Below are 20,314 nucleotides of genomic sequence, written 5' to 3' on the forward strand. Positions count from 1 at the left end.
TCACACACTGGAGCCCAGGTGACAAGCAGCATGGGACCCCACCGGGGCACTTGGCTGGGAGGCGCGCTGGCACTTGAGAGCGGACGCAGCCCAGGGGAGCAGATTTGCTCAACCCGGCAACCGTCTGCACTTGATATGCAGCCCACTGCGCTGGACGGGGTTTTCCCCTTATGGCCCCAGGGGCTGGGCCTCTCTCTGGCCCCGTCTGCCACTCCTCGCTGTGGCACAGGCCCTGCACGAGCCAGTGCCCGCCTGGCCCCAGGGAGCCCAGCCCAGCACCCCGGGCAGGACGCCCTCCTGGCCTCCTTGCTGCCTCCCTCCCAGAGGCACGAAGCCCGGGCCTCCGGGCCAGCAAGCCCCGTCCTCCTGGGGAAGGGACGTCCATGCTGCCGAAGAACATTCCAGGCCTGACGCCTCTCCCGAGATGAGCCAAAGCCAGCTGTCTTTGAGGGTTGCAGAAGGCGGTCAGGGCTGTCCTGGAGCGGTGCCCAGTGAGCTGGACACACTAGTGCCCCATCTGCAGGGCCGGGCGTCCCCGCTCCCTGGCCCGTCTCCTCAGCCCTATGACAGAGGGCCTGCTGGGGCCTGAGAGTGCCTAACTGTCCCTCCAACCAAGGCCAGGACTCACCGTGACCAACTCTGAACTACTCCCGCCCGCTCGATCTTCCACAGACTCCAGGAAGCTTGCTGTGTCTTTTTAAACACAGAAAGTGTACTTTAAAAAAAATATGTACATTAATATATTTTACTATTTTCTTTGCTCACCACTGAAAATACTTTTAAATACGGAATCACAGAAAGTGAAAAAGGCAGTACCGAGCAGTCCTGGGTACCAGTCACCTGGTTTCCCCGATGGCTGCGTCTTCCATACCTAGTTTATCGAAACTAGGAATCTGCCGCTCGCACGATGGGTGTGGAGTCTGTTCCATTCGATCCCGTGCGCAGACCATGCAGTGAGCACTGCAATCAGGAACTATTCCATGACCACGAAACCACGAAGACCTCCTTCGAGCTACTCCTTTCCATACAGTCACACTTGTCCCCCCACCACCCGCCACCGACCCCTGGCCACCACGAACCTGCTTCCTACCTCTGTGTGTCATTTCCGGCATGTTACATATAACGAGGGAATCGGAGGGAGATCTCCTAGGATACACGTGTTTCCATTTCACTCGGCATAAAGCCCTCAAGGTCCATGCCAGCCACTCCCTTTATCGACAGCTCGTTCCTCGCTGCGGAGTCGCAGTCCACGGCATGGTGCGCCCGCTCGCCCAGTCAGCTACTGAAGGGCGTTTCGGGGGTTGGCTGGTTTCTTCACAGAATAAAAGCTCATTTAATTTCCTACTCCATCACTCCCCAGAGGACAGGACCGGGTGAAGGAATGCCCTCGTACCCTGCATGCCACATGTTGGAGATTTTTTTTTTTTTTTTACCATACCTATTCCACCTATTTTTTGTGAATTTTTGAATTCCTAACTGAAGGAAGAGAAATTACACTAAGACCTGTATCTCGGTCTGATGACGACTCGGCAATCTCCAGTAAGTTGAAGATCGGCGCTTCTTTAACCGACACACACCCCAAACGGCGAGCCGTCCAGCGTTCGTTAAGCAGTAACGCGTGCGGCGTTTCTCCCCTAGCTTTTGACGATTACGAAGAAAACTGCTACGAACAAGTGTGCCTATCGTTGTCCTATCTGCTAAGCCCGTTTGTGTGGACACGATTTTCTTCTCTGGAATAGAAGCCAGGAGCATGGCTGCCAGGTTACATGTTAGGTAACGTTTAGTTTCTTAAGAAACTGCCCAACTGATTCCCAGAGTAACTAACATTTACGGTCCGCTTCTCCACGTCCATCGGCGCTTGGTATCACGTTTTTAATTTAAGCTGTTCTTAACAGGTGAGTAATGGCATCTCGTCATGATCTTAATTTGCATTTCCCCAATGGCTGGTGATGTTGAACATCTTTCTGGTGTTTGTCATATATATATCCTCTCTGGTAAAATGACTCATGTCTTCTGCCCATTTTCTAATTTGACTTCCTCCCTCCCTCTTCCTTTTTTCTGTTGTTCTGAGCTTTCTTTACACATTCTAGATGAGTCCTTTATCAGATATGGGGTTTGCAAATATTTCCTCAGTCTGTAGCTTTTCTTTTCATTCTCTTAACAGACTTTACTGGATCAAGAGCTTTTCATTGTGGTTAAGTCCAATTTATCAATTTATGGATTGTGCTTTTGGTCTCGTATCTAAGAATGCTTCGCCAGGCTCTAGGTCCTGAAGGCTCTCTCCTAAAAGTTGGGATTTTACGTCTTACACTTAAACCTACGATCCACTTGCATTTTTGTGTACGGTCTGAGGTTTAGGCTGGGGTTTCTTTTTCGGCCTGTGGCTGTCCAATCACTTCAGCGCCATTTGCTGAAGACGATGCTTCCTCCGCAGAGCTCGGTTTTCACTTTCGTCAAAAATCGATGGGTTGTACACATGTGGAGTTACTTCTTTTACATTCTCTCCCGTTGACCCATGTACCTCTTCCCCACCAGCACCATCTCGGTAACGGTAGCTGCATAACATCCTGAAGTGGTGATTCCTCATGCTTTATTCTTCTAGTTAAAAATTGTTTACGCTATTCTAGTTCTTTTCCCTTTCCTGAATCATTTTAGAATCATCCTGTCTATATTTAAAGTAGTCTTACTGGGATTTTGACAGGAATTGCACTTAACTGGTATATTAATTCTGCTGTAAAACCACCTGGGCTTTGAGATTTCTTTTCCAGGGGTTTTTAAATTAGGAATTCAATATCCTTAATAGTTACAGAGCTATGCAAATTACCTGTTTCATCTCGGGTGAATTGTGAGAGTTTGTGCTTTTCAAGAAATTGGTTCTTTTCATCGGCCTGTCAAATTTATGTGGCTAGTTTACAATATTCCCTTACTGTTCTTTTGATGTCTGTGGGGTTCGTAGCAATAGCCTTATTTCATTCCTAATATTTATGATTTGTGTCTTCTTTTTTCCATCTTGCTAGAGATTAGTCAATTGTTTACCAGTTTCTTCGCTCACCACTTCTTCCTGCATCCTGTGGCAGGCACTGTTGGCTGCCTTCCCAGCAGTCTATCTACTTTTTCTTCCTTTCTCAGTTTCAACCATGGGGGCAATGTGTCCAGCTCAAAATACCTTACTCCCCACATGTCTGCAGTTAGGAGTGGATCAGACACAGTAATGGCTGCTCAGATGTGAAGGCGAGCCCGGTGGACTGGGCTTGAAGCCACGGTTTCTTCAAGGCTTGCCCTTTGCCCTTCCCCCTCCTGCCTGTAGCTGAAACCTTGGGGTGCAGATTTCTAGGGGAGCTACAGAGGGCAGCTAAGGAGAGGGACTCACGTCCCTGGCATCTTCAAGGAGCCACTAGACCACTTTAGACTTAACCCAAGACCCAACAAACGCTCCTGGTTTAAGACCCCGTTTGTGAGTGTCTGCCAAACGCGGCCCTGGTTCCCACATTCCTCCCCCCACCCCCTCCTGGCTCTTCTTGCTACAGACCATCATTCAGGAGTTCCCGCAGCCAATACCAGTGCATGGAAAACAGTGCCGTAGCCTGAAAATGTCTATCCTGCCCTTAGTGTTTGACAGTTGAACAGACTGACATTTGTTCCCACAGCACTTAGGAAAAATTTGTCTTCTAGTATCTATTAATGACGAAAAGTGAAACTCATTCATTTGTAGGTGACCCTCCTCCCACCCCCCGTCCCCATGCGGCCTATGCGATTTTTCTCTTTACCCTCAATGTTCTAATCTAGACCGCTGTGGTGAACGGCAGATGTGGCCATTTTAAAAAATTCCACTTTGCACTTCAGAGTAATTTAGGTTGTGAATTCTGAAAATCTCTCTTTTTCAAAAGTGGGTGAAATACACACACCACACACACACACAGTATATAAAACGAATGGAGAGAGAATAAAGCCAAGAAAAAGAACATCACAGCACCTCGAGGGCCCTTCCTAGAGCTGCTGCAGGCCTGACGCTGAGGCCGCCGCCGTGCACCCCGGCGCCTTGACCACCCGCGCGGGTGCCCTCGAGAGTGCCCTGCTTTACTGTTCTGGAGCATCGTACAAGCGGCTCGTGTTCCGTTTCTTCTGTGACTTGTTTCTTTTGAGATACGGCCATCATCGTGCGCGTGGAGTTCACCACTGTGAGAACCACGGCTCATCACCGCATCGGCGCCGCGTGCGCGTGCAGGAGCCGCGGTGGACGCTTCTACAAGCATCCCCGTCTGTCTCCAGGAACACAAGTGCGACTGTTTCCTAGGACACTAATTGTGGAACTGCTGGTCACAGGGTGCATCATGTTCAACGTGCCCCAAGGGGTCTTCCCACTTCGCACTCCCACGGCGGGCGGGGAGGCGGGGGGCCGGTTGTGGGGGTGGGGGGCGCTCCAGAGCACAGCTGTGCAGCTAATGACACTTCCGACAGGCTCCCTGGTCTGACTCGACCCAGCCAACCTCAGCTTCCTTTTGCTGATTCTGGCTTGAGGGAGCTTTTCTAATCCCTTTACTTTCAACCTTTCTGTTGGGGTTTAGGTTTCTTTTTTAAATGGCATCAGATTGAGTTTTTTTAAAAAAGTGGTCTAGTACATTAGATGTAATTAATGATGTATATGGATTCATTTACTGATCCCATCTTTTCTTTTAGCCTTTTTTTTCTCTCAAGTACTGTGGAAGTGGTCTTATTTCTGTTCATTTGGGGTCACCCTAGGAGTGTCGGCCTGCCTGCAGACCAGTGTCAACTGGAGTCTTTTCTCCCGTCCTGCGTGAGCTTCGTGGAGGCTGTGACCCCCATCGCCCCCTCCCTCTGGCCTTACACGCCACTGCTGCTAAGCGACCCCTGTTTCACTTTTACTCCACAAAGCATTTTTTGCTTTATAAGGTCAATGCCTATTTAAATTTACACTTTCTCTTCGTTCCATCTATCTCAGATTTTCCATCTGGGATGTGTCCTTTCAGTCTGAAGACGTTCTTCAGAATTCTTTTTTTTTCTTTGAGAATGCTTATTCGTTTTTTTTAAAAAAAGTTTATTGAGATGTAATATACATCCTACACAATTCATCCGTTTAAAGGGCACAGTTCAATGACTCCTGGCACAGTTGCAGATTTGTGTAACCACCATCACAATTTTAGAATATTTTCATTACCTCAAAATAGATTTTTTTTTTTGTGAGTCCACTGATGACAAAAATCTCTGGTTTTGTCTAAAAATGTCTTGAGACATTTTCTCTGGGTATAGAATTTTCAGTTGACAATTTTCTTTCGTCCGGTTAACACTGCCTGTGGTTGAGACACCTGCTACGGTCTTGCTCCTGGAAAGGTAATCTATCTTCTCTAATTTTAAGGTTATTTCTTGGTCTTTTTACTTTGCCAAATGATTACAATGTGTCTAGGTATGTAGTGACTTTAAAATACACCCACATATTCTCAGGCAGATCTCCCTTTCAGAGGTGGAACCGGATTCTCTGCGTACGGGCTGGACGCAGTGACTTGCTTCTAACAAACAGAATGTGGCAGCATAATACCTCTAAGGCCCAGTCTAACAGCCCTGAGAGCTCCTCCTTTCTCTCCTGGGCCACTCGCTCACTCTGGGGACAGCCAGCAGCCACGGCATGTGGACACCCGGTCGAGCCTCATGGAGAGGTCCACACGGCAAGGACTTGCATGTGCACTGTGTGTAAATCAAGCACCCCCGGGAGCCCTGAGAAGGGAAGCCGCCTCGGAAGCAGACCCTCCAGCCCGCCAGATCTCCAGATGACGGCTGCCCTGGGGACAGCTGGATGGCAACCTCGAAAGAGACCCCGAGCCAGAACACCCGGCTAAGCTGCTCTGCGTTCCTGACTCACAGAAACTGTCAGACAACAAAGATGTCTATTCAAGCCACTGAGTTTTGGGGTAATTTGTTACACCTAATAAATCAGCACCCACATCGAGAGAGAGAACATTTGAATGTAGACTTCTTGTTGTTGCCCAATTGAGATGTGTTGTCCTCTTTGAAATTGTGGATTGATTTTGAAAAGTTCAGTCACTCAAAAAAAAATGTTACCTCCACCCCATTTTTGCCTGGTACTCTTTAGCTCTTCTAGTGAGCTTATTTTAATAAACGTATTTTATTTTCAAAATTTCTAATCAGTTCTTTTTAATACCCAGTCTCTCTGTTTTTGAGTTACAGGAGTCAGTTCTTTTCTCTCTCTGGCGACAAAACAAATGCTCCTTTTAAAGCCCGTGGGGATGTTACTGTCTCGAGTCCTTGGCTGTCAATTCTCCCACTTGTTGGGCTGTTGCCCACTCTTTAAGGAACTGGGTTTTCTCACGGGTTCTGTAACTTTTGTTTGGAGCGCCCATCACGCGTGGGGATTTCTGTTTTTCTCCCTCCTCGTCAGGCAGATTTTTGTAGGCACACAGGGCTGTACGTGCAGAAGCAAGCGCTCCGTCAGCTCTCGGGGCTCACGCTGTGGGGGTGTCCTCGCTCTAGGCCCCGTGCTGGCGCTGAGCGGGCGCCCGGCTGCCGGCCCCCAGGTGTCTGGGTCGCCGCACTGCCAGACACACGTCCTGCTCCCGGCGGCACGTGCGGGAGGCGGGGGCTCTGTTCATCCTCTACCCCTAGGAAAGGAAGCCCCGCTCCAGACCCTGGCCCTGCGGAGGGAGCCTGGCTCCAGTCCTGACGCCCGAGGGCCTGTCCGGCCCCCGTCACTGGTGGGGACCAGAGTCCTGGCCTGTCCCGCTGCTCTCCGCAGCCGCCGGCCACCCGCCACTTCGGCCTTCGTTCACGACGGCAAGTTTCTGCTTCTTTCATACAGACGAATTACCTTCGTCGAGGAGATGCATGATTTTAACTTAAAGCGTTTCGTTTACTGTGTGTGGGCTGGTCTCCGTGCACACGCTGGCTCCGCCTCTATGGCCCGAGTGCTCGGCACCATCCCACCAGAGCCAGGTCACTGTGTTCCTGGAACTCATCACAGAGGGATGAACACACTGGGATGACCCAGGGCAGGCGCAGGAGGCTCAATGGGGAAAAAAAAAAACCCAAAGGAAACTCAAGTGTGTTATCACTCCTGAGGAGATGAAATTCTAGTTGGCTGCAGACACATGGAGTCAGAGCTGTGGCCAGCGAGCTGCTCTGGAGAGTCCACTCCGCAGAGGAGGCTCAGGACCCTGGCAGCCAGGGCCTGTGCCAGGTCTTAGGAGAACTCTCCTAGAGCCCGTCTCTGTCACTCGAGGGTTCTGAGAGGACCACCACTGACCAAGGACTGGGCCTGGACCTGGAACCAGAGGGCAGACCTGGGCCTTCCCCACCCCTCCCAGCCTCAAATGCTCAGCCCAACACGGCTTGTTCATGTGAGCATCACCTTTGCAGGCACCTGTCTTGGGGCCCCAACCTACAGCGCATCAAGGACCTAGGAAACATCTAATAGGGATCTGTTTGTCTCTATTTCCAGAGATTAAAAAAAAAAAAGTTCAGAATATATACATATATACAGACACAGCGAGCCCACAGAGCCCACGGAGCTGTTGCTGGCTCTGCCCCCACTCAGGAGACAAGGAGCTGACCTCACCCCATGGGGGTAGTGGTTCAGAATGATGGAGCAGGGACTCACTGCTCTGAAGCCAAAGTGGACGTGACGGCAAGCCCAGCCCCAACCTTTGTCCAGGACCACCCTCCTGCTCAACAGGCCTGACAGGTAGGTGAGGGGTCGGGGTACGCCTCAGTCGGAGTCGCAGGCCTCTTGCTCTGTGGTGGCGTTCACTGCAGAGGCCAGGCTGTCCTCCTGGCCTTTCAGCCTCTCACCTGCATGGGCAGCAGACAGGAGGGTTGGAGATGGGCCCTATGCTCGGGCCACCACCCAGAGGGCTGGGAGCTGCCTTGCCAGGCCCCGACTTACGGATCAGCTCGGCGATGGCCCTCTGGGTCCGCTTTTCCAGCTTCTCCAGCTTCTTGGCGACGTCTCTCTTGAGGTCCCTGCGGAAGGGAGGTGGGGGAGGCCAGAGGCTGAAGGCTAACCTGCCGTGTGGCCTTGGGCCCTCCTTGCCCACAGCCCCTTGGACATTAGGAACCGCACTGCCCTGGGATGAAGGCCAGGAGGCTCCTCTCTCCTTTTCTGCACCCTCCAAACTCAGCACCAGCCATCCGCGCCAGTCCCAGTGGGGCAGGGACCGGCCCCACAGACCCACCCAACGCAGGGGACTGAGTCCAGGTGTGCCAGGGCAGACGGCTTTCAGGGGCCCCTCTCCCTCTGGCCCCCCGGTCGGCACCAGGGAGGGACGTGCATGACCCGCTGTGGGTCCTGCTCCCCCTCCAGCCACACGCCCGCCTAACCACCGGCGCTTCTGGCAGCGCACGCAGAGCCCGCTCTCCCAGGTTTTGGGGTTCCGAGGACACAGGCCCCGCATTCTTCTTTCACCAGCCACACCACCTCCGGCTGGTGCTGCACCTGACGCAGACGTGCGGGTGACAGGGACCTGGTCGCCGTGCCTCTGGCTCAAGGGAAAGCAGCCCCCAGGCCACGAGGCCCTCTCGCCCCTCTCCCAGCCCCGTCACGGGGGCACCAGGGAGGGGTGAGCGCCATTTCACAGAAGAGGGGACTGGGGCCACAGGGGGGCAGGCCGACGGGCGGCAGACCTGGGGCGGAAGCCCACGTCCGCCCTCCCGGTGTCTCTCCTCCGCGCTGCAGCTCCCCAGGGGCGAACGTGGGGCCCACGCGCACGGGGCTCCCTGAGGGGGGGCCGGTCCTCGCCCACTCGGAAGGGACTCCTTGACGTGCCTGCCGCTGCCCGCTGCCCACCTCCGGGTGTCATCCCGGACACTCCCCGCTCGTTCTCCATGCACGCCCTCCTCGGCACGTCCTTCGGACAGTAACTGTCCCGTGGAGCCACAGGTCTGGGCCGACCGTCGCCCCACTGCAGGGGTGCAAAGGCCCAGCCCGAGGCCCAAGCCCGGCACCAAGAACACCCGCTCCGTCTACACTGGTCCTCCATGGGCGACACTCACCAGTCAGGCTTCCGGGGTGCAAGGTTGGCCAGGTCCTGTGGAGGGGGCAGATGCACGTCAGGGCTGGAGGGACCCAGTCCCAAGGGACACAGGAAGGCGGGGGACAGAGGCAGGAAAACGGGAGAGAAAGGAAGGAGGGAGGTGGAAAGGGAACAAAGTGAAGAGCAAGGGGAGAGCGGAGAGCAGGGCGGGGAGAGGGGCCCCGGGAGCCGCGAGGGGGACCGGCGTCCCCACTCACCACTTCCTCAATGACAGGCTCGGGCTTGGCCGCCTCCAGCTGCTCCTTCACCTTCTCTTCCACTAGAGGGCGCAAGACAACAAGGCAGGCCTGTGGGAGAGGCCCGGCCACCCTGGCCACCTGGGCCACCCTCCGCGGGACACAGCAAAGGGGAAGGCAGTGCAGGCGGGTCGCGGGGAGACCCTGGGCTCCCCTGCCCCCACCTCTACCCTCGCCCCCTGCCAGCCAGATGAGACGGCCCTGCAAAGGCAGCTCTAAGGGAAGGACCACGGCAGGCCTGGGCCACGGAGGGCCAGCGGCAGGCAGCCAGCTGCAGGCGGCCCAGCCGAGGCTTCCAGTCAGGAAGCTCGGATGCTGGTCTCAGCCCCCGCCGCCCAGCTGTGAAACGACAGAGCTGTCTGGACGAACCCACGGTATGGGTTCGTGAAGGGCCTGGAGGACTGGCTGTCCCTGTAACCTCCATGGGCTCCTGGGCTCTGAAGACGTCCTCTGGGCCCCGGACTGGTCAGGGCGCAGGTGGCCTTGCTCCCGTCCCACTCTTAGATGTGTGCTCCCCAAACAAGGGGGACGGCCGTCCTCAGGCTTGTGCAGGCTGCACCCAGCTGCAACAGCGCCGTGGGCCTCCGGGCGGTCTGACCAGGACGGCCCTGTCCCCATGGGGACAGAGGCCAGGAGCACTAACGCCCAACCTGGGCTCTGTGGGCTTCCTCCGGCCCCCACCACAGTGCCCCACAGTCCCTCACGGCCCCCCTGCCCTCCCTAACCTCCCTCCAGCCACAGGCGCTGACCCTGAGGCACAGGACCAGCTCCCTGCCCCCTCCCCTGTCCCCCCCTAATGCCCACCCCCGACCATGCCACTGCCCCCACCACAGTGGGGCCCGAACCGTGACGCAAGCTACCTGGGACACAGGGGAATCTCAGGGCAGAGGAGACGGGGAAGCAGACTGGGGTGTGGCCAGATGGCCAACACTTTCCTTTTTTACAGGGTAATTGTATTTATTCATTTACTACAATATAATTAAACATTGATGACAAAAAGCAAAGAATTAAACAGGGCCAGGGGCCAGGGAACTGTGTGCTAATGAGTGCCGCCCGCACCTCCAGTGGACAGGCCGCAGCGGGCCAGATGCTGCTGCGCCCCACACCACGGCGACACCGAGCGGCGCCTGGGCCCGGCCCCTCACCCCACCGGCAAGAACACCTGTCCCCACCCTCCATGCTCTGCCACTGCCACACCTCCATCCCGGTGAGCGGTGGCCCGCCCACTGCTCTCGGGCACCGAAATGGCTGGCCCTGAGTCAGGGTCTCTCACTCTGACCCTCCGAGGGTCCCGGGGCCACTTCCACCCCTCGGCCCAGCTGCCCGCCCGCCCGCCTCCCTGCAGGCGCACACGCTGCCCGCCCGCCCGCCCGCGCATCTGCCATAAGATGGTGGCGGAGGGGCCGAGAGGCCCGACCCCGTCCTGGCGCTGCCGGTCACTCCCCCAGAGCGCGCGAGCGACGGGTGGAGGCAGCCGACAGTGCCGCGCGGCAGGGACGCGGGGGCGCCGCTCACTGACCGGCCACTGGTTTGGCTTGGGGCACCCTCCTCTTCTTCAGGTCCTCGTCCTCGGGGACGTAGTTCCGCAGCCGGAGTTCCCTGCGAGAACAGGGAACAAGCAGAGGTGGAGTAAATGCAGGCCGGTCTCGGCCGCCTGACACACACGCGCAGGCCTCGAGCCGGCTCTCCCCGTGCCCCTGGGGACGGCCTGCGGAAGAGGGCGGCAGGGCACCAGGCGCCATCACCGGGACAGCCCCCCCGTCCGCACCCGAGCCCGCCCCTCCGTCTGCCCTCGGCAGACAGGCTGGCTCCGCTCCCGCGGCCCTGCCCGCGGCGTAGGGTCCCGTCTGCAGCTGGGGCCAGGGATGCCTGAGCGGCAGTCACCGGATGTCCCCCTGGGGGCTGAGGGTCAGACAGGCTGCGCCACTGACAAGCTCACAGCAGTGCTTGGCGGCATCTGAGAGAGAGGCCAGGTACGATCTCAGAGCCAGGGCCAGGGCCAGAGCCGAGTTACTCCTAAAGGAGAAAGCCAAGGGCCGCCCACTGGCTCCTCGAGCCTGGCCGCCTTCTCAGCCCTCGTGCCCTCGGGCCACCGGTACAGCGTCCTTTGACTCCTGGTGGCAAGTGTGTGCGTGTGCTGGGGCGGCGGCAAGGGCCGAGGGAAGAGCACGGCAGTGTGCAAGGCTGGGAAAGCCGTGGTCCCGCTGATGGCCACGAGGCCTGCACAGGCCCTGGCCCTGCGGGAGCTCTGTAAAACGCCACCAGGACAGACCGCAAGGCCTCTGCGAAGGGCGAGCCATGAGGGACCAGACACGCACTGGGGCCACCAGTGACCACGCTGTTACTTTCCTGCCAGCCAGCCTCCCCGGGCAGGGCTGGCTGCACCGAGCGCTCCCTGGGGGCCCCCCGGCTGAGCAGCTCATCACCCCTCCACCCACGGGGAGGCTGGCCCGCAGGAGCGGGGCCCTGGGTGACTCCACGGGTGGCAGAAAGAGAGAGTTCCTGCTGAACGAGGTAAGACAGAGCCACTGGGTCAGGCCGTCTAGGCTGAGGCGGAGGCAGAAGTGGCCCCGCTCCCTGCCGGCGGCGCAGACTGTGCTGTGGGCCCTCCTTCCCCACTGCCACCTGGGGGCCCTGTCGAGGACTGCTGGCCAGCCCCTCGGAAGTCCTAGGCCTCAAGGACAGGGGACATTTCCCAACAGGGAAGGCCTCCCACAGTCTCGTCTGCTGAACCCTCTGGCTGTGCCAGGCCGAGCGCCGCTGACTCGCCCGGCCCCGGGGTGGGGAAGCCTTTCTGGACCTGAGGCAGCAGGTGTCTGTGGCCGACCACGCAGCTAGCGAGTAGCAGCGGTCTGGACTTGGGGGCCTCCTGATGCCACATTCGGTCCCCTGTCCACAAGCTCCGTTTGCCCTTAACCTTCTGCCAGGGCCCCTAAGGCCACAGCCCTGGGGCTCGGCTGAATCCCTGTGCCCAGGGGGCAGCGCCGGCACGGCCTGAGGAGGAAGCCTGCTGCCCGCTCCCAGGCTCTACGTCTTCTAAGGACCAGGGACACCCATCCCGTCCCCTTCGAATGCCGCCCTCAGGCCCGGCAGAGAAAGTCAGGTCGCTCAGGTGACAGGAGAGCAAGTGGGGCGCGGTTTGTGAAATGACTTTCATTCACGACAGGGTGGGGAGGAGAGAGGAAGAGAAACCGGGTGTGGGAGAAACCTTCAGGGATTAGCGAGAAAAAAACTGTCACTCGGAAACAGCAGGGGACAGGGAGAGGCCAGCAGCCCAGGGAAGAGAAGCGTCCCGTGGCTGCCCACCGCCCCCTGCGCCCCCCGGGGGCTGAGCACCGGTCAAGCTATCGACAACACCTGGGTCCCAGTCTCTGTGGGACGGCCCCATTCTGGGCCTCAGTTTCCACGCCTGTAAACAAGGAGGCGATGCTGGGTGTGTCCGGCTCTGCCACGCTAGGTCTGGCCTCCCGATTCCCCCTGTGAGAGCTAACGAAGAGCCCGCCCCTCACTAATGCCCCATTAACTGCCCCTCCCACCCCACCACTGACAACGGGCAAGTCTCTGGGAGAGGTCATGGGCACCGGGGTCAGGGGCCCGGCCTTCCCAATGCGAAACCAAGTTTAACCCCTCCTGCCCCCTGCAAACAACGTTTAAAATCCTCACAACAGATGTACTTTTTAAATATCTATTTGTTGGTCTTGGATAAGTGCCAAGGCAACAAGACTCTGAGGGGCCGCGATCACAGACGGAAGCCGAGGCGAGCCCGGCGCTGGGTGCCTCTCCCCACTTCGGGCAGCTGTCTATCGACAGGGAGAACTTCCTGTAACCTCACGGGGCTAAAGAGACAAAAAGACGTGCTCAGGGCGGCCGCGAAGCCGGGCCCCGGCAACACCGCAGGCTTTCTGCTGCGACCCCCACCAGACCCCCAGCCTCGGAGGAGGGGTGAACCCGAAACGGAGTATTCTTTACAGGGCTGAAACAGCCTGGCATCAGCACAGGTCAGCGACCGGGCAGAACGGGCCACGTAACTAGCTACTGGTCTTCACCTCCTGAGAGGGTGGGTCGGGGCACCCCTAGCCTGACTGCCTGCCAGAAGCTGGAATAAATTCTCTCCAGGGGAACACAAATTATCTGAAATCTCGATTTATCTCTACAGCTTTTCATGTACAGTATCCAAGATTCAGTCAAAGCCATCAGGAAAAAGTAAAGACAAGAGATACACACTCATAGGCGATCCAGATATTAGAAGGACCAGAAATGAAATGTGAAATGACTGAAATTAATAAAAGTCCGGCAAGGCACACCACGAGATGGAGACTTTCAGCAGAGAATCTAAAGCTGTTAAAGTTAATCGAATGGAAATCACATCATTGAAAACGTAGCTGAAGTTATAAACTCAGTAACTGGGCTCAACAGCAGTTAGATCCAGGTAAAGGGAGGGCGCGGGAACCTGCGAGGCAGTCCAGGGTGGGTCCAGGCCGAGGCCCGGAAGTGGCGTTGGAACCACAGAACAGAGATGAAGAGGTGTGCCGGACGGGCCGTCGGAGTCCCGGCGGCAACAGAAACGGCGACTGAAAACTTCATGCCATTAACGGAAAACACACTAAGGAAACCACGCCGCAGATTAAAGCAGCTACGCACTCCAAAGGAAAGCGTATCTAGGCAAATCGTTGTCGAACGACTACAACCAAAGACAAATTGTGAAAACAGACAGACGACACCCAACTGTCAAAGGAGAAACTAACACTGGCAGCCGACTCCTCAACAGAAACAATGGGAATCAGGAATCTGGGTGAAAGAGCCTTCGGAGAGTGACTTCTCCAGACAAAAAATGTTGGGAAGATGAGTCACGGGCGATCCGTTCTTCAGGACACAGCAAAGGAGTGCTGTAGGGATGGGGGAGACGAGGTCGCATGGAAGCCCGGTGAGCCAGTGCCCTTCGGGGCCCTGCCCTTTACCCAGATGCCCCGGGCCACCCACAGTCTCCACCGGGCAGCCACCGTCGGAGCTGAGCAGAGCCTGCTTTCCAATCCAATGTGCCCTGGGAAACGGCCAGCTCTGCCTGCTACCTTCCTGCCCATTGGGCTCCAAGAGTTAACTCAAGGGGAAAGCACTGTGCGCAGCCCCTCCCCCAAATGTCTCCGCCCGCCTGAGGTCCAGCTGACCACTCCTGTCCTGGACCCCCTCTTGGCCCCACTACCCGGGACGCGGCAGCCACCACACTCCACGCGTGTGGGCCCTTCACGGTTGTGTCCGTCCTACGTGCCCTGCGCCCCACGAGCTCCTGGAGACCAGCGACCAGCAGGCCTGGGAGGGCTGGGTGCACTGCCTCCAGCCTGACACAGGAATTCGGGGCAGGCCCTTGGTAAAGAGCTTTCTGGGCGGCCTGGGGCTCTCTGGGCCTCTTAATGCTTGGGAAGGCGATGCGAGAAGCCAAGAAGTTGTGCCCAGGAGACGCAGAGGGCCGGAATGTGGCTGGGTCAGGGCCACCAACTCCAAAGTGACTTCTATCGTCTTTGCGGCAAAGCCGGAGTTCACGTCCTACTGCGTTTCCTTAAAAACGTCCTTTCCCACTTCCTCTCTGCCTCCTCCCCGGTGTCTGGGGAGACCTGTCAAGTGCCTGGGCAGGGCTGGTGACCACTTCGAGGTCCTTCTCAAGGCCAGCTGCTGGGCCCCCTCAGGAAGTCACCCCTCGGGGGTGTTTATCATACCTGCCACATGTGCCACTCGAGGAGGGGGTGGAGAAAGGTGGTGTTCTCTGTAAAATGTGAGGCCCGGAGCAGAGTTCTAGAATGCTGAAGCGAAAGGAAGCTTCCAGGTTACCTGGTCCAATTCCTTCGCTAACAAACGGTCTCAAAGTGCACAGTGCTCACGGAGGTGCCCCTACCCGGCCCGCTTCTCCCGCCCGATCTTGTTACCAGTCTCGCCCTGGGCGTCAGCCTCCCTGCACCCCCAACCGTGCTCGGGGCCATTCCACACACACATCCGCCCCGGACTCCCAGACAGAGGCCAGGGTGGCGCAGTCCCACAGGGCCCGCTCCCTGAGAACAAGGCCCGCCCACCTGGCTCCCTGGTGCTCTCAGGCACCAGATGGAGAGCTGGCAGTGACAGACCTCGGGGGGAGTCAAGCCCAAGTCGGGCCTGCAGGCCCTGGAGCCCAGCCCTGGCCAGAGACACCAGCCCCTTCGCCCGGAGGACATTCAGAGCAGAGATGCAGGACCTCGCCCAGCAACACACCCCCGATAACCCGGTTTGCTTTAGGCTCTGCACACGGAGACATCCCCATGTCCCCAACATAAACAGCAAGGCTTTGATGCTGCTGCAGGCTAGACCCTAGGGGTCCACGAAAACGAGGGGACTGTCCCAAACAGTACCCACAACTCTAAAGCCTGGTTTGGTCATTTCCGTCAAGAGCCATTAAAATGTTCAAACCCCGACTATTTCTATGGTTACTGCTTTAAACAGGGCTGGCGGGTCATAGAAATAGTAACCAACCAGGGTCAAGCAAAACAAAATGTTCTACACACACACGTTCCTGGCGGCCGTGGGGCCACTCCCCAAACCCCACCCCCCCGCCCCGCACACAGGTGCTCTGGCAGAGCACCCTTCAGCAGGCTTCGAGCACCCTCCCGAGGACGGCCAAGCCCGGGGCGGGCACAGGACAGCTCGGGACAGCACAATCAGAACACCTGAGGTGAGGACAAAAAAAAAATTCACTACAGGTGAAGTACGGGGTCAGGGGGGAACACGTGTGCTGTATGTAAAGCGATGGGCGACGGGGAAGGTTTTTGGTAGTGGTCCGACATTTTAATTTAAGAAACTTGATGGATGGCTGAACAGCAGATGAAACTTTTCAAGAGCCCAGCAGCTCCCTCGCTTGTGGGCAGACAACCCTGTCCTCTAGCTGTGCCCCAGAAGGGCGACTCTGGCCTCGCTCTGGGGACAGGGCACAGATACAGGTAACAAAGGTTCTAACCAGCCAGCTCCGCCCCCGCCCCACCAGCCCACCAGGCCCCCTGTCCGTCTGCCATACAGAGAAGCCACGAGCACGGACCATGTGCTGGACAAAGCCTCCCACGCAACCCCTGGTTAACGCCACCTCAGAGGGTTTCAGGAAAGAGGGTGGCGACTCCCACTTCCTCCGGGCCTTGATGTCCTGCCTTCACCCCAAAGGGCAAGAGATCACGGATAGGGTAGCGCTTCCTCCTCGGCAGGAAACCCCCACCACCGCCGGGCCCCTCGGAGGGTGCCTCTCAGGACCGCCTTCGACATCGGTGGAGGTGGTGACTGACATTTTCCAGATGTGGAAAGTTTAGAGAGCCTCGTGGAGGCTCCCGAGGTCTCTGCGTGAGAGAAGAGCCAGAGCCAGAATCCAAACCCAAGTCTCTGGCCTTGAGCTGGACCCCCGACCCCGGCTTCCCCAACCGGGCTCCCCAGGGACTAGCAGTCACTGTGGGGAGAGCAAAGGCTGCCTGACAGAGCGTGACAAGGTCCCGCCCAAGCCTGCAGGTAGCTCGGCCAGCACTCTGCACCTTTTGTGTTCCTTGAGGGAAAAATCGTGCTGTGCCCCCCAACCCTACAGCACCCTTCTTGAAACTTCTCCCTCCCAAGTCTCGTCTTCTCAGTTCTCCCGGCTGCCAGGATCCTGCCTCAGTCCCTAAAATCACAGTGGGTCGCAGGTGTTAGAGGCATAAATAACGCAGTCATGTCTTCGCCTTAAAAACAGGGAAGCCAGAAGAGCCAGACGCAGCCTGGGTGAGACCCACGTGGAAGCCCCACCAAGACAGGCTCAGCCAAGCTCACCCAGCTGAGCTAGCCCGAGGGTGGCAGAGAGCGCCGGCTGCCCAGCCCGAGGGACGGTTCACAGCCAGCCAGCGGCTGCTCAAGGCAATGATCAGGGACAAGTGTTCGTTGAGCCAGGCCCGGGCCCTGCTGGAGCTGCCATCACATCCAGGTCATGTGGTCTGCACCCCCTCCCACCCAAGGCTCTGCAGAGCCCACCCAGCCTGGGTTCCCTAAAATGACAAGCTGGGCTCTGTACCCGTCCCACCTGAACACACACAGCGAATGTTCACTTAAAGAATAAAGCAGCTGGCACACCCAAAACCAAAATCGAGGACCGAAAAGTTAATTACGGCGGTACTCTCAGTATTAAGTAGCCATGGAGAATTTTACAGAAGTACACTGATCAAAAAGTGGTCAAAGTATGGTTTGTAAAAAAGATCACAAAACAGAAGGATACGCAGATGCATGTTAGTCTGTCTTTTCTAACTTTTCTACAACTGAAAAAAATCTATACTTGGTGTACTTTATCAATCCAAATTTAAAAAGAGGAGAATAAAGGTTTAAGGCAGCTGAGCTGAACCCCAGCAGGACTGGCCACACTGCTGTCTGGGGCCAGGTGGCCGGGGGAGGAGCCTGCAGCCTACTGCCCCCAACCTCCTAGGACCCACCCCGCCCCACGCCCGGACCTCTCGGGGAGGTGGACATGCTCAGCCCCATCAGGCCGACCTGGGTTGCAGGCTGCCACGCAGACTCCCCTTCACACACGGCTGCCTCCTTGCTGCCCGCCCTCCAGCCCCGGCCAGAGGGCAGGCGGACAGAGGCCACAGCACCTCCCCGTCTGGGAGCAGTGGCGAGGGCGAAGGAGGTGGAGCGGACGAGGCCTGGCCCGCCTTGGGGGCTGGCGGGCAGGGGACGGGGACGGCTCTGCTTCCCCGCTTGCCGCGTGACGGGGCTGGGGGGGCTCCGTTCTCCACCAGACAGGGGACAGGCGAGGGTCCCGGTGCGGCTCCACGCCCTCTCAGACGTCGCCTGCAGGAAGTGTGGCTTCCTCGCCTCACGGTGGACCACGCCCACCCCCAGACCAGGGAGGATGACGCCGAGAAGGGCCTGGAAGCGCCGGTCCCGTCATACAAGATGGAGACTTTTTCCCACAGTGAAGGGACCCAGCCCATCGCCCGCCCTCCCTGCATGCAGAAGGGCCTGGTCCCGCGGCGGGTCTGCTTCCCACCGCGCTCCACTCCGGGAACCAGTTCTCCCTGGATTCGTTCTCCCACGTTCCTGGACCTCTTCCTGAGCGTCGGATCAGGAAAAACAGGGTGGCGGCAGGTCTCCTGATGCTGCCTCAGCACGAACCCCGGGGCCACGGCCCAGCCCCACTGCTCACGCCTGGGTCGCCCCCGGGCCTGGAGCCAGAGTGGGGTAACTCGGGAGGCGGGGGTGGAAACCACTCAGGCTGTCACCGCTGGTGTGGCAATGTCTGCCGAATCAAGCTGGCGTCACGGATCGGCGAGCACGCCCTGGCTCACAAACACCATCCTGGGGACCCAGCTCACAGACACGAGGCCGGCCGTTAGCCAGCCCCCGGGGTCCGGGCGCCAGGCCAGGTCTGGGGCGGGCCTCGGCTGGGGTGGGACCTCTCTGCGCATGGAGTTGGAGAGCCGGTTTTCCATCCTGAAGTAGGCAGGCTAGTGGCCCAGTTTCCTCTGTAGGACGTGTCACCCACCCCAAGGTGAGCCACCATCCCTCTGTGCTCCGGCTGGGTGTAGACGTGGATCCAAAGCCGAAGGGAGGCAGAGGTTGTGAGGGCTGAGGGTTTGGGGCTTGCCTGTTCGGGCACTTAACAAGACACACTCCCCTGCCCTGTGCCGATGGAGTGTGCGACACGTCCTCTCTCCTCCCACCTGGCAGAGTGGCCATGACGGTCAACCACACACCCGACCCCGACATGGCACATGTCAGCGGACCTGCCACCAGCAGGAAGTGACTGAGGCCTTACAAAACAAAAGCAGCTGACATGAACACCCCCTCCGGCGGGCCAGCCTTCCAGGGGCGCCCGGCCACATCTAACTCAGGCAGTAAGAGGGGGCTGTTCGAGATGCACCACGCACACCCTGTGGAGTTAGCCACTAGGGAAGTTCGGCTGGGAGAGGGCACAGCCGGCCCAGGGGAGAAGCAGGGGTCCTTCTGGGGGTGGGGACACGTCTCTCCCTCCCTCCCACAGAGCCTGGCCTGGGCTGCTGAACCTAGGGGGACTGACCAAATCCCCACCCGATGAGAGTTTGGTTGTTACAGGGATGAATTAGGATTTATCCTAAAGAAAGAAATAAAACATTTAAAAAGGAATTTTGATGTACAGATTCCATGCGATTCCAATCAAAATCCTAGCAAACTTTTTTTTTTTTTAATAGATAGTAACAAGCCAATTCCACAATTTATAAGCAAAGGCAAAGGAGCTAGAAGAGCCATGATTCTGAGGTCTCCATGGGCGGACAGGCAGGAGCACAGGCAGAGGGGAAGATGGGTGCCTGTCCAGCACGGCTACTGACCGGTGAGGTCCTGGGGTGCCTGTCTCCAACACTGCTGGAGTCCCATCTCCTCAGCCACAAACAGGAAACACACTGGCCGCACCGTGCCTCTGGGCAGACGACTGAATCTGCTCGGCGGAGCTATTCGACTTGGCTCCCGGGGACAATCTGCTGCTCCAAGCAGGGGCTCCAAAGCGGCTCCTACCCCCCAGCTTCCTTCCACGCCCATCCACCCAACTCGCTGTTTTTCCAACTACTGCCCTATTTGCAGAGTTAGCACAGGCCTTACGTAAAAGTTGCTTCTGCCCTTTCAGGTGTGTCGAGTCCTTTAGCTCCCAGGAGGGCCTCACAGGGTCTTCCTCCTGCCCAAAGCCTCCGCACCGGCCAGGTAAGTAGCTGTGGTATGTGCTCCACTCCCTAGAGAAGCCAAGTTCTGTTCTCTACTTCTTTCTGTTGCAGACGCTCAGGTGTGGAGGCAAAGTGACTTGCCCAAGGTCAGAAAGCTGCTAACTGCCAGGGCCTGGCCTTGACCTTGGGACCTGTTTCTAAATCCTAAGCTCTCTCCACGGGTCACGTTCCTACAATTTCGGTGCGTGCTGCTGAACAAAGAATTGCCCCAGCAGCTGTCATCTCCCGGAGTCCTGTCCAGCGGAAAAGAAAGCATATGGACTAGCTAACACCAGACCAGAGCACGGGCACCTGCCGCACC

At 57.6% G+C, this 20,314-nt stretch overlaps 1 protein-coding gene across 1 annotated transcript in view; it reads right to left on the bottom strand.

The window, feature by feature from the left end:
- Window positions 1-5,052: 5,052 nt before the first annotated feature.
- CCDC12 (coiled-coil domain containing 12) overlaps window positions 5,053-20,314 on the bottom strand; it is a 48,756-nt gene continuing 33,494 nt past the window's right edge. The window contains exons 3-7 of the mRNA XM_016141383.2: window positions 10,815-10,894; window positions 9,257-9,318; window positions 9,019-9,053; window positions 7,913-7,989; window positions 5,053-7,818 (exon numbers count right to left, since the gene is read on the bottom strand). Of these exons, the coding sequence (XP_015996869.1) occupies window positions 7,736-7,818; window positions 7,913-7,989; window positions 9,019-9,053; window positions 9,257-9,318; window positions 10,815-10,894 (337 nt within the window). The 3' untranslated portion in view covers window positions 5,053-7,735. The remainder of the gene's footprint in view (window positions 7,819-7,912; window positions 7,990-9,018; window positions 9,054-9,256; window positions 9,319-10,814; window positions 10,895-20,314) is intronic.

This window comes from Rousettus aegyptiacus, unplaced genomic scaffold (assembly GCF_014176215.1).
Source record: "Rousettus aegyptiacus isolate mRouAeg1 unplaced genomic scaffold, mRouAeg1.p scaffold_m13_p_4, whole genome shotgun sequence".
Lineage (NCBI taxonomy): Eukaryota > Metazoa > Chordata > Mammalia > Chiroptera > Pteropodidae > Rousettus > Rousettus aegyptiacus.